This window comes from Hyalella azteca, unplaced genomic scaffold, assembly GCF_000764305.2.
Source record: "Hyalella azteca isolate HAZT.00-mixed unplaced genomic scaffold, Hazt_2.0.2 contig16930, whole genome shotgun sequence".
Classification (NCBI taxonomy): domain Eukaryota; kingdom Metazoa; phylum Arthropoda; class Malacostraca; order Amphipoda; family Hyalellidae; genus Hyalella; species Hyalella azteca.
The window spans coordinates 129,420-143,440 of NW_025946735.1; the positions used below are offsets into that span (position 1 = coordinate 129,420).

The 14,021-nt window shown below is 35.5% G+C and overlaps 1 protein-coding gene across 1 annotated transcript; it reads right to left on the minus strand.

Annotated features, from left to right (window-relative positions):
• Positions 1 to 219: 219 nt before the first annotated feature.
• Positions 220 to 12,735, minus strand: LOC108682883 (the record flags this gene model as incomplete). The annotated part of the gene is made up of 11 exons (XM_018172134.2): positions 220 to 447; positions 3,508 to 3,738; positions 5,278 to 5,412; positions 5,815 to 5,932; positions 6,919 to 7,084; positions 8,312 to 8,468; positions 8,814 to 8,919; positions 9,194 to 9,335; positions 10,955 to 11,019; positions 11,738 to 11,846; positions 12,525 to 12,735. Coding segments are annotated over 11 exons (1,668 nt in total), but the record flags the coding sequence as incomplete, so codon positions are not given.
• Between the last annotated feature and the right edge of the window lie 1,286 nt (positions 12,736 to 14,021).

The window sequence follows — 14,021 nt, forward strand, 5'->3', positions numbered from 1 at the left end:
CAACTTGATCAATGTATTGTGAGGAAAAAACTATTAAATTTAGAACATATTCTGATTAACACTTATTTTTCCACATGCAAAAATTCATAGTTTCAAACCTCTTTGCTAAAATATAATATATAAACTTTCTAACTTAATAATATAATATAAAATGTTTATAACTTTTTTGTATATTGCTAAAAGTGATGACAGATATTCAAACCGTCACTGGTATTTCATTTACTCGAATACGGGAATGTCTTCGTTTGTTTTTATTCTCCGCGAGTTTTTCTTGACCCTAATGAGCTGACTTTGAGATGGAGTCTCAGATTCGTCCTGCAAAAATACGTAGCCAAGAGAATCGTGGTGCGCCCAGCGGGCATCCCAAGTTTGAGGGGCGCTCGAACTGCCGTGGACTTCAGTCTTGCCATCCCTCAACCCTACTGTAACTTCACCGTCTGCCACCACCTGCCAGAAGTTATCAATCTTATTAATTAAGTGTAACATTTCATGTAGAGTCGCTGCCACCACCTGCCAGAAGTTATCAATCTTATTAATGAAGTGTTTCATTTCATTTAGAGTTGTTCCTGTTTGATTTTAATTTTTTGATTAAGTGCTTTGGCAAAGTTTGACATTGACACATACTGTACATCATACATATGTTCGACATGCCATACTACATTCGTTAAATAATAAGAAAATTTACCATTTGGGACTAAGATGAGGCTATTTTCAGGTAACTACCGCACATAAGGATTCAGTATTCTACTGGATTTTTTTTCGTATACAAGTAAGGGGAAAATCCCACACAAGCGAATGAGCTCCATGTATTCATACAAGATTGTTAAAGAATGTGAGTGGATAGAATTTCAAAAACAAATGCTCAGGGTGTCGTAATGATTAAAATGGAATGGTATTTTGCATGTTGAGAATTCATATCTTCATTATTAATATTTAATGTGTCATTCTAGTGTAAACTGTTGGCTTCTAATATATAGATTATCACACACGCAGAAGCCAACATGTAGGCATGTTTAGTGTAACGCTTCTCTGCGAATCACCAGTGCACACAATTTGAAATGTATTTGATCAATGATCATACATAACTTTAAGAGTTTATAAAGGTACGCCGACTTAATCGCACTAGCAAAAGATATGAACAATTGCCGAATTTCGAACTGTAATTTTAGCCTTGAATGAATGTGGATATAAAAGTCGTTTACATATACCATACCTTTTAGGCATATATACAGGGTGTCCCAAAATAAACGATACTCAACTTTGAATGGCTGTAACTTGAAAAGTAGCAGAGTTAAAAAATTTTGGAAGGTCAGAATTTGTTTCCTATGTTTTTCTGCATCTCTCCACCAAAACTCTGACAGATCGATGTAGCCAGAAGCGTTTGATAGACCATTCAGTGACATGTGCTAAAATCGTGCTTGCGCAAAGTTTTAGTAAGATCATTTTACTAATCATTACGTTGTCTTTACATGTTTTCTTTTCGCTGTTTTATTTTTTGTATCTTTGGTGAGCCAAAAACATGGTGATCTTTGGTGAGAGGCAATCATGGCAATCTTTGGTGAGAGGGAATTTGCAAACCCAACATTGCCTCTCACCAAAGACTGCCTTGAACAAAAGATTGCCATGATTGTCTCTCACCAAAGATTGCCATGATTGTCTCTCACCAAAGATTGCCATGATTGTCTCTCACCAAAGATTGCCATGATTGTGTCTCACCAAAGATTTTCATGATTGTCTCTCACCAAAGATTGTCATGATTGCCTCTCAACAAAGATTGCCATGTTTTTGTCTCACCAAAGATACAAAAATTAAAACAGCGAAAAGAAAACATGTAAAGACAACGTAATGATTAGTAAAATGATCTTACTTTAGTAAGATCATTTTACTAATCAATCACAAGCACGATTTTAGCACATGTCACTGAAAGTTTTATCAAACGCTTATGGCTACATCGATCTTTCTGAGTTTTGGTGGAGAGATGCAGAAAAACATAGGAAACAAATAATAACCTTCCAAAATTTTTTAACTCTGCTACTTTTCAAGTTACAGCCATTCAAAGTTGAGTATCGTTTATTTTGGGACACTCTGTATAATATAATCAAAACTAGAATGAACTATAGCTGAAAACATGAGTAAACAAATAAAAATAAACTCAAAATCTGAAGGACCGATTTCGACCAGAAAAAAAATGGGTCATAAACGAACTTCATTGCACTGATTTGCCATTGCCAGACTTGACCATCATGTTGATAAAAAACCTACTTCTGCATCTAAACCTGCTGACATTGGCTTAAGCGATCAGAACAAATTGATATTGCCTCAAGAAGCGGTAAATTCTCTTATTAATAATTCATTTAAAAGCGGCAGCCTGAGTTGCAGTGAAAATGTGGGATTTTCTCCAGTGATGACTTTCATGGAATATCTCGATCGGGCTTTCACGAAGTCACGTAGGGAGGTTTAGGGCCTTCACAACAGCTGGATTTGATGCTACCAGGCAGGAATTTATGACGAAGCAGCCTTCGATTCCTAGAAAAATAGCTGAAAATACCATTCCCCTACCTGACTGACTGAAATGAGATGCTAAAAGGGAACGACCAGTAATTCTAAATAATGCCACCCATTTGTGATGAAAAATAACAACCATTTCAATTGCATTTTTGTTAACCATTTGACAACAATTTTACATTTTGTGATGCATTTGCTTGATTTTATTTTAATGGTCTCACCGAGCAATAATGTACATGATCTCCAGGCATCCACACAAGATAAATTTTTACATTCTACAATATTTCTTACCTACCAAATAATAATCATGATGAATACTGAATTTATTCATGAATACTAAAATTTTGTATTGAACAACTACAGTTCCCTGGTAATCCGATTGCTAACGATTAGATACAAACTACCGTGTATGAAAATTAATAGCACATGTCATTCAAATGTTTATTAATACTTTGGTAATTTTTTAACTGCACAGAAATGACGCATTTTCATATATCTACTGCTAACCAATTCCGTTAATCGGTGAAAATTACAATTTTTTAGATTACACATAATTTCTGAATTAGAAAGTAGAATTTTTTTATAACAATAATTAAATGTGATTTCGGGTTCTTCATGTGTAGCTGACAAATTAAGATATAATCACTTAACATTTCTTAAATTTCGACTAGATGATGAAAAAATCAGAGTTTAAGTGTATATAATTAGTTAACGTTCCTTTCATTGTGAGTGTTCATATAAAATGCGAGGGCGTCTGAACCATGTAATATTATCTGCGAAATAGGCATTACCAGAGAGCTGAGTGAATGGGCGAAGTTAATGAGCTTGTGTTAGCCCTCAACAGAAATCTTTAGTTATGATTTGATCATGTTTTCGACAAGCTTATCCTATGAAGATAGAGAAGAAAATTATAATACAAATTTCATAAACCAATTATTTGGATTTGGAATTGGATATTCGCAATTTGTAACAATAATTGCTGTTAATATAAAAGTTACGCACCTGATTCAGGGTCGTAACTACTTCACAGGCTGGTGCCGGCTGGAGCAGATTTATATCTGAGCCGAGAGCAACGACGCAGTCACTGAAGAAATGCCAGGATTTTTTGGCCGTCAACTCAGTGGTAGTTCGGTTAAGAAGCATCGCTGCCACGCCAGTGTAGCCGTCCGAGGCACCGCCGACAAAATGAGCAGAGTTTGTGAAATGCGCCGCTCGGTCACTTGTGAATGAGACCTGAAGGATGGAAAATCGTGGTTGATTTCTTGAATGATAGTATGTTCGTAAAAAGTCGTAAAACAGTTTAACCGGCATTTCAGTGGCTGTCTGGCCGACTGCATGGGCCATGAAATGAAACACAAGGTTTCGTTTTTTTTAATTAAACGCATGATACCATGTATCAAATTTGTAAAAAAAGGCAAAACGGTTTATTTTCACGGGGCGGCAGGCCGCCGGAACGCCGGTAATACAGTCGCTTCACCGTTATTTCTTACACTGTATCTGATACATGCATAATAATATTTTCGAATAACAGAGTGAGGGTTTACGCTAGGAGCCTGAGAGAATCCATCCTTAGTTTTCAGCTCATGCATTGGCATCAACTGCAGCACATGGATAGCGATCCTTACAAAGAGTTTCAATGATATTACGTTTGAAATTAATTAAAAATCAATTTTAATAATTAATAAAAACTATTAATTAAATTAATAGTTTTCATTAAATCAAGGATGATTTAATGAAAACGCTGTTAAAGATTCGGTTCGAAACGAATGGATAAAGTATTTTTTGCGACCACTCCAGTCGAAAGACCGTTCAAGAATTTAACAATATAACTTATCAATGAATTTTAAAATAAATTTCAAGTAAAATCCCAACAAAAAAGGTTAATAATTCATGCCGCTATATAAAAACGAAATATTTATTCGAACTTAATACGTAATACTTTTTTAATAAATACCTAATGTAATACACTGAAGTATATAATTATATCATTCTATCTTGAAAAGTTTGATCTTCTCGGAAATTCTAATGATCTCGACGTACAGGGATCAATTTATTTTATTTTATTTTGATCAATTTATTTCAAGTTTTTGTAATTTTAGATGACAAAATTACTAGCTTAATTGAAGCCTAAATCAGTTAAAAAAAACTCAACGCTCTTATTTACAACACTACGCTTACAACACAACACTTTTATATCGGTGCCTAAAGTTTTCAGTCAGTGGCAATTTTTGCTGCATAGGAATCAAGAATAGATGCAAAAAGTAATTTTCACCATTCAGATCCTAGACTTAAATTTTTCATCTGCTCAATTTATAGATTAAAATTGACTTACGCTNCTTTTTTTTTAATTATAACTAATTTGCAGCGGCTGCATTGTGGGTGGGCAGCAGCAACCACCATATTCACTCAGAAATCCAAAATAGAATCAAGAATGTTTTTTATATTCATCTTAAAAAACTGAATATTGCATCGTCTTTTTCTTAGATAATAACTGACTTGCACCCACTGCCTTGTGTGTGCGAAGTGACTCATAATGCTAGGAACTTAGAGAAATCTAGAATTTAATCACGCATATTTTTCGACATTCACTCTGAGGAATTGAAATGTTGCATGACTTATCAGATAATAACTGACTTGCATGGGCTGTTGTGTGTGTGCGATGGGACTCGTAACGCCAAGAGCTTAAAGAAATCATGATTTAATAAAGAATATTTTTCGCCACTCACTCAGAGGTATTGAAATGTTGCATGACATTTTCAGATAATAACTGACTTGCATGGGCTGTTGTGTGTGTGCGAGGGGACTCGTAACGCCAGGCACTTTGAACCAGTCGAACACTTGGAAGACTTCGCGGTTCTTCGAGCCAAACTCTCGACCGTTCGCGATAATGGAAAGCCATCCGTCTCCCTGCTCGAGCGCCGCCATTTGAATTGCAAACACTCGTGAACAAGAAGAACTTCAGCACTAAATAAACATAAAAATAGAATAAAAGGTTAAAAATGTTTAACACCAGAGAACAAGAATTACTTGTAACATTACAAAAATATTTTAAAAATTTAACAGAAGGATAAAAATTGTTTAATATTCGTGAACGCTACATAATTTCGACGATAAACATACAAAAATATTTAAGTGAAGCCGCTGTGAAGGATAACAAATGTTTAAATACGTGAACAATAATGACTTCAACGCTAAATGAAAACTATTACTAAATAAAACTACTAAATCATGAAAACTATTTAGTGAAAGGCATAACAACTATTCTATAATAATTGTATCAGTTCATAGTTAATTTATTGAAAAAATTACCTGATAATAACCATCAGAGTTGGGCCCGTTTCTGAAGCCTTCAGGGCGTACAGATCTTTTCGACGTCAAGCGCAAACCGGCAAAGAAATGCGGTCGGTGATGAACCATCACATCCGAACTGTAATAGAAGTTCTGCTCATGAAAGTGCGGAGAAATGGTATTTTGTTTGGACAATATTATCTCTATAATGGTATTATAATCTACTTACCTAGAACTCAGGTTGATCGTGATTGCTGAGCAATCAGATTTTCGTTTTACGAGGCTCCTTATCCCGAAATGAGCCCGAAACAATTCAACCGCCAAAATAAATCGGCTGCTCTAGCATTTATCTATAATAAATTAATACATTCGTGAGTGAATCATTTTATAGTCAGAAAAGTTCAATCAAAATAAATTTTTTTTAACTCTCTGAAGTTAACATATTTGAGATTAGTTAACAGTTTTACTTGTTTTAGTCAACCTCATTCTTTCTTCTTACAGATCATATTTAATAATTTTCAAATCCCTGTATATAGGGGATCGTTCAATTAAAACTTATAGTATTATTGGGACAAGAAGGGGAAATAAATTCCATGTTAATAAAGGTACGATTGAACAATATAAGTTTATAATGTTCTATTCAATAAATTCGTACCAGCATTTATTTCATTTTCTTTGAAACACTTATACTCGTGCATAACGGGAATAAAAATCTATGTCGGGGCATTATATGGTGATCGATATTTATGATTACAAATTCAAAAACTTTATTTCAAAACAAACCTTCGATATTGAGTGATTCTTTCCAATTTATTCGGAAACTGACTAAATAATTTGCCTGACATTTACTCAAATGGCGTGCTTCAGCACCTATACATGAATAACGAACCACATTCTGGGACGTTTAAGTCCCTGTAAATTTTCCTGCTAGTTTTACCATTCCCAAAACACTCAATAATTGTTTTTAACTTGTTTAAAATTTTATCCCTTTTTAAATTCACATTTACAATTACATGAAATTCAGAGAATAATAATAAAGTTTAAGAAGTAACTTTACTCTACAAAAAAAATGACAGAAATACCTTCATGCCGTCAACTTAAATTTTTACCCATAACTACATATACCTGTAAAAATGTCGGTTCGCTTTCCTTGCGTAAGATGGCAATGGAACTAAATTTTCGTAGCGGTGCAGAGCAGCGTTCAGTTCCTTTTGATAGTGGCCGAGAAGAACCAAGATTTTCACTGCTCGTTCGATAGCATCTTGCGCCCCAACTTCCGTCACCAGCCGACCTGAATTGTGTGTATTTGTTTCATACAATTAGCAACGCCCCAAATATAATACAATATTAATTTCTAATGTGAGTTGCACGTTTTCGAGCTGTAACTGTGCGAAGGTTACTAGGGAGTCAATCCACTTATCTGCGATAAATGTGCGAAGTAATGTTTGTGTGCTTGTGGATGTGTTTGAAGTGAAGTTTGGGTGTGCCTTGTGTTGTATATATTGGAGCAAATCGGGCCCGTATCCACAACATTATCGTGTCTGTATATTACACAGACGAGGATTTTATTTATAGTGGTAATATCATTCGACAATACCGTACAGAAGGAATTAACATTTTTTTTTGTCTCAATTTGCATACATGATTTTTTATTTTTAAATGAACAGCAATATATACAGCAAATTAATCTAACATGCAATGTCTACAGGCTTGCTTTGTAAATGAAGATTTGGCTCTACATCACTTTTTACATATATAATTGTGATTAATTTGGTCTTCAACAGGCCTTTTAACAATGGCGGCATTGCAAAATAACGGGTTTCGGAAAAACGGAACTCTAATCTCAAGGATTATCAATCGTTGACGCTGGTAAAGCTGTCAATGAGTTGTATATTTTTTTTATCAGTTTGGTATTGCCTTGTAGCAAAACATGTATATAGACTCTTTCGAAAACGTATTTACCTGAATTACGTCTTGTTCGATTTATTCTATATGATTTTTATTAAAAAAATTATTTCAAACGAACGTAGTTTTTCATTATCTTATGTTGAACGTTGAGCTAGAACTTAAAAAAATATTATTTATTTTTTTTTCTGGTGTAATTGTTTGGAATAGCAAGCAATTCAGGTAAACGAGATTGAGACGCGGGTGAAGGCCCGATAAGCTATATTTTCTGTGTTTCATCTAGCATGGGAGAAGACGTAGAAATATTGACGTTCAATACGAGTTATGGAGAGGCATTGTTGAAAAATGTAGCGCCACCCGACATTATCGTCAGTTCGGAATTTTTTCGGATAAATGACTGAAATTTATTTAAAAGAACAAATGAGAAGTAACACTCAGCACCCATCTTTCGCTCCTGATATTCAATTCCCGCAAATTTTAATTGTTAGAAAACTTCTGACTTCCTATTCACGACAGTTCACATTCAATATAGATTCTTCCAAGACAACACCTAACCCGGATACGCTACCTCTGGGACCCAACTCCTAATCGAGCTTTCTTGTAGCCTGAATACCTGAGTCGATGTGGCGACCAGTGCTGCTGGGCTCGACAATTGAGCCTCTGTGGAGCCACACTTGGCATTGCAGGAATGCTTCTACCACCGCAGATTCAATGAAGTTTCCCAGAAATGCGGGACTGTCGTGGAGCCACCACATCACCAGACCAACGTGCTGCAGAAAGAAGTGGAGATGTAAATTGGAATGTAGATAACCTGTCCGCATCGATTAGGTGTTCCTAAATTGAAGTTTCACGCTTCCAGACGACAATTTAAATCCAGTAATTCCGAATTAGTCCATTTATAGACAGTCTCAAGATATAGTAGATTTGGGAATGGTAACAATTTTCTATTAAAACGTCATATTTTTTCCAAAACGATAGCGATCATTATAATAACTAACTGTCCCCAAGTACATTTGTTACTAAAATGAATTTACTTGGGAAAAATCGTGATCCTTTTTTATGATTTCAATTGCACAAGCATCCACGGCATGAGAAACAAAAAACTACTCACTAACCCTGTAAAATTCCTTGCCGTAGTTGATGCTGTACATTTGGTGAAGAACTTGAGGTGAGTCAGAGCGATGCAGCCGAAGATTGTGCTGATGAATGCACCCATCCGGCCTTCAAATTTATATACATATATATTATATACAACTTTTATTAATATATTATATATAAAAGCCTTTTTATATTATTTTATGCCTTTTATTTATATATTATATATAAATGCCTGTCGCGGGAGAGCATGCAAGCAACTATGAAACAGTTACATTGGCTCTACAAATAATAATCCGATAATTCGTAAAACAGTTCATTGATTAGCACTTAAAGTAATATGACGATAAAATAAAAGATATTACATCCCAGATAGATTTTTTTATATCTTAAGACGCACCTGATACCGTTGCCCAGCCATCCGTCCCTATAAACGGCTTCTCTTTCGATTTCTACGTATGCCTCGTCTCTCCAGTGCAGTAGACGACCTCTGAGGGCTGCCTCAACTGCACCCAGGACCATGCGAGGACCCAGATTACCTCCTGTAACAAAATAATCAGGAGTCATAGACCCATAATGAGTCCTAAATTACATCAAAACAACCAATTCTGCTGCACCTGGACTCATTGATCTCATTCTGCCCAACCACACCCACGCTCGTAAGAGAACATTAGATGTTGAAGTAACGTCGAGTATTTTATTAAATAATCGAGTAGAAACTCATCTGAATTTTCATAGCAGCTGCTGCACAACTGAACACATTGTCATTATATTATTATCAAATTGATGAGGCAGCTCATTTAGTTCATCAGAAGAAGCGTGCATGCATGGTAATCATGCTTGGACATATACAAATCACGGAGCTTTTCCAACTGGTAAACTCACTCACGCTTGCCATTTAAAAATATGACGTTTTGAGACATACCGATCAAAATTATTGTTCGAAATCTCATCTGTAAGGTCCACAAAGCATAGAAATTATAAATATATCGTAAAGATGTCAAAGCTCAAGCAATTTATTGTTATTTAATTTTGGTCAAAAATCATTTGTAGCCATGGAATGAAGTACCGGAATTAGCTTATTGAGATATCTTCGTACTTCATTACCTGTGCAATAATCTTATTTTAACCGATTCTTGATTTTCAAGCCAAAATATTACCTAGTACGATGTTTTATGTGTCAATGGACTCGTATCTAAACTAGGTTACATCACCCATGTTCAAAGTTAAATTGACAGTAGTTGATATTTTCCCATTTGCTGACCCATTCGACTTATAATCAACTAAAGAGATAAATTTAAAAACTTCATGTTACGCGCCATAAGAGTTTGGTCCATTTAGTTCACTCAAGTGGCGGACTATTTTGCATGGAAAGCGGTCTTTGTCCGTTTGAAGTTGCATCAATCGCAAGTTTCATAGCCGACGCACAAAGACAAGACTGTTTCCTGAGCGAGATAAGCGCCGCATCCTTGAAAGAGCCTCTGTTAAAGTGACTCTTCTCTACAAAGGTCGTCGGCACAACGAGAACTTTCTCCGTCAAGGTCGTTAATCTTTTGCATATCATTGCCTTGAGAAGAAGCGACCTATTGACAACGACAGTTAAACATTGATGTATAGCTTCGTTTTAAAAAGCCAACTAATTTAATAAAGCACCCCATTCATTGCTAAGTACATCACTAAATGACATTCTTTTCTCTATCTTGTTTGGTAGAGAACAGTACGTACGGTACAGTACAGTACAAAGTTGCAGTAGACCTTCATTGGTGGAATAATCTGTTCAGCTTCCACTATGAGTTAGTTAAAATTCATGCAAGGATTTCAAAATTAGTAACTATTTCTTGTCTCATGTTTAGTATGACGATTACTAACGGTAAAAGATCACAAATCACTGATACCCTATAATTTCCTTCTGCAGAAACTATAAACAAATGATTCAACTAGCAATGAACTTCAAAGCGGATTCAGCACAACAACAGCATATTTTCCTAAAAGAGAACCAACTATTGAACGCATAGTTTTTTTTGCATTCAAATATATTACTTTTTCATGGCAAAAATATGCATGGATGAGGAAAGAGAATGCGAGACTTTCATGAGCCAAAATCTCAACATCTGTGTGTATTTTTTTCTCCAATTTAACAGGAAGGCCGCCGAGCACGCACCTGCCATTGTGCCGTCTTTCTTAGCGAGATTCCACACTGGGCCTGCCACCCCGGCCGTCCAGAATCTGAATAAATAAATGCGAAAAGCTGGCAATGTTTGGGCTTGACAAATATCTCGCTACATAAAATTCGTAAATACTTGTCCACATACCGTGAACACGAGTGTGAATGAGTATTTTTATGCATATTTTAACAAAAGCATTACTCTGGATTACAATACTTGAAATTTGAATTCCAAATATATTAATAAATATAATTACAAAATAAATGAATATACGATGAAAAGTACTTTATATCACTTCTAATTTGGTGATAAGTACCTCGCTTCACACATAACTGACGAGAAACTACATCGCCTCGCTCTTGACTATGATGCTAAAATACTTTGCCTAACTCATAACTGAGATTAGAACACGTCAACGCATTTCTAGCTACAGTGAGAAACAACTTACCCTCTCTTGTAACTCTGGGGAAACTGTGTAATAACTATGCATATGTTGGTAGAATTAACTGGCCCCATTTGTAAGTAAGGTAAAAAATACCTTACAATAATGGTAGCTGTGGTGGAATTTAACTCTCCACGCTTGTAACTAAGGTGAAAAATATCTCCTAATTCAAGTAACTGCAGTGAAAATTAATTTGACACCCTTGTAACTATTGTGCAACTTACCACGTCACGCTTGTAACTGCGATAAAAAATGTCTCATGAGGGAAAATCGTAACTGTAACCCGAGCGGCAAATTATAGACTGATAATTACAGATTTATGACAATTTGTTATTACTTATCCAAAATGGCGAAAACCACACGGTTTGGGAGTACGCGTCTGGCCAAGAACAATGCTTGCCAAAGACAAGCTGGAGTCCCGATGACATGTTGCCACCAGTTCTTGGCTGAGCAAAAAAAAAACGTGATTGAATTCAACGACGAACGAAAATGTATAATTTTTGATTCGCAATATTAAGAAGAGCCACGACAATAACCGACAAAAGAAAGGATAGAAGAAAAAAGTCCTTAAGAAAAAAAAAAAATATAAAATAACAAAAGAAACCCGCAAAAAAAAACCAACAAAAAATCAAAGGAATAATTTTCCCCACAAAATTCCAAAACAAAAACAGTATAATACAAAAAGAAAAAAATAACAGACAGAGATAAAAAGAGACACAACAAAACAAAGAAAAAAAATTTCCCCCTCCCCAAATTCAAAGAAAATTTGGGGTGTCATTTTCTGGTTTAATTTCAAAGAACAAATTATTCATCCCTTTCCAATGATCAGTCCCGTCAGAATTTTATACCAGAATTGTTTGGGATAATAGAATTTCGTATATCTGAAGGACAGAAATCGGGATACTTGAGATTTTTTAGAGCCGGTTAAAAATCTTTCGCAGGTAAGCATATGACAGCCAAACAGAACGGGCATTCAAGAGGCTCAAAATGGGGAGTTCTATTGGGAAAATCATTCAAACAATTTATTATCAATGCGTTACAGACGAATTAATTTGGACCTTAAAAAGTTACATACAAGTTTGAACAGACGACTGTTCAAACAGTCATGAATATGGCCTACTCACTAGCAGGAAAAGGAGCTTCGTTCGCTAAGAAGTAGAATGCAGCAAGAATGTGAGCAGAAAGCTCTGCAGTTGCAACTTTTGTAGCGTTGACTGCACTGCTCGCTGATTTTGGTTGACGATTCGCCGAACTTCTGCCCGCGTACAAAGACTGGTATACCAGGGCACAGAGTCGGCGGCCGTGGTCCCTGAGAGCTGTTTCTTTTATATCGTACTGAAGACCGTAAAAAAAGATAAATTAAAACCATTTACTAACTTATTGCACATTTTATTGTCGGAAGATCGATGAATAATGTGTCGGAAAGAAATACATTGCGTCAAGAGTGACCAAGAAACAATAATGTCGGTAAGTTATTGTCGGAATATTTTTAATTTCACATCATAATTTTATTTTGAGTTCAGAAGCGTCCGTCAAGATAAATAATAATTTTTCAATATGCCTTCAGTGTGGGATATCCTTGAGAGCATCAGTGTTTTGCAAAGTCATCCCTATAGTGTGCGGCTCAAAGGAGTTTCTACAAAAATTCGTACTTAAAAAATGTATATAATATTGCATATTGATAAGATAAAAACCCTAACAATTTACGCAAGAAGAACTAAGCCACTTCCGCGATGACTTTCTAGCGCTTTAATTTCTTCATGAAGAGTTTGTCATAAAACAACTTGTCTGCAGTGAGTATATGTAATTTATTTTTAAATTTAAGTTGCACGCATGGCATTAAAAAAACAGCATAACAACTCCATAGTGTTAATATTGGAGTGGCTGTGCGGCTCAATGCTTTAAGAGAAGTTGCTTGTCGACTTATAGTTGCATGAAGTTCCGTTAAATTCTGATTGCAGCTCCAAAGTTACCATGAAAACCACTTGGATTTTGAGAAATGAAGTCTGCGAGAAAGAAAATTAGGAATATTTTTCATGAACGGCACTGTCACAAATGCAGAAATACTACTATATTCTAATAAATACTATGATGAAGGATATCCCTAGCATACATAAATAAAGTTACCCTGAGTTGAGAATATAATGAATTTGCAGCGAAATAACTTAATCTCCCGTTAACTTCTCCATAAAATATTGTTCAAGGCTACAGATTAAAAAGACTACAGTGCAGATCAAGTAGAGAGTGAAGTGAAAAAGTCATTTGTGTAAGATAGTTTTCAATTTTTCAGGAGTTAAATAGAGACATTACTGTGCGTCTGTAATTAGCGTTTGCTCCCTATCTTCTGGCTGGTGTCAGATGCATGCATAACGAGCGTGTTTCATGGTAAACAAACTCATTGCGAAACATAGATTGGAACTATTAAAGTACATGGTATTTTTTTTAATTAACACTTGCCTGTAGGTCGATAAAACGTTTGGAACTATTAAAGTATATGGAAATTTTATTTAATAACAAACCATGAACACTTGCCTGAAGGTCGATGAAGCGTCCGTTGTCGGTCAGTAAAGCTTCAACTCCAACGACGTTTCGGTACTTACAGAAATTTCCAGCCTGCGTCT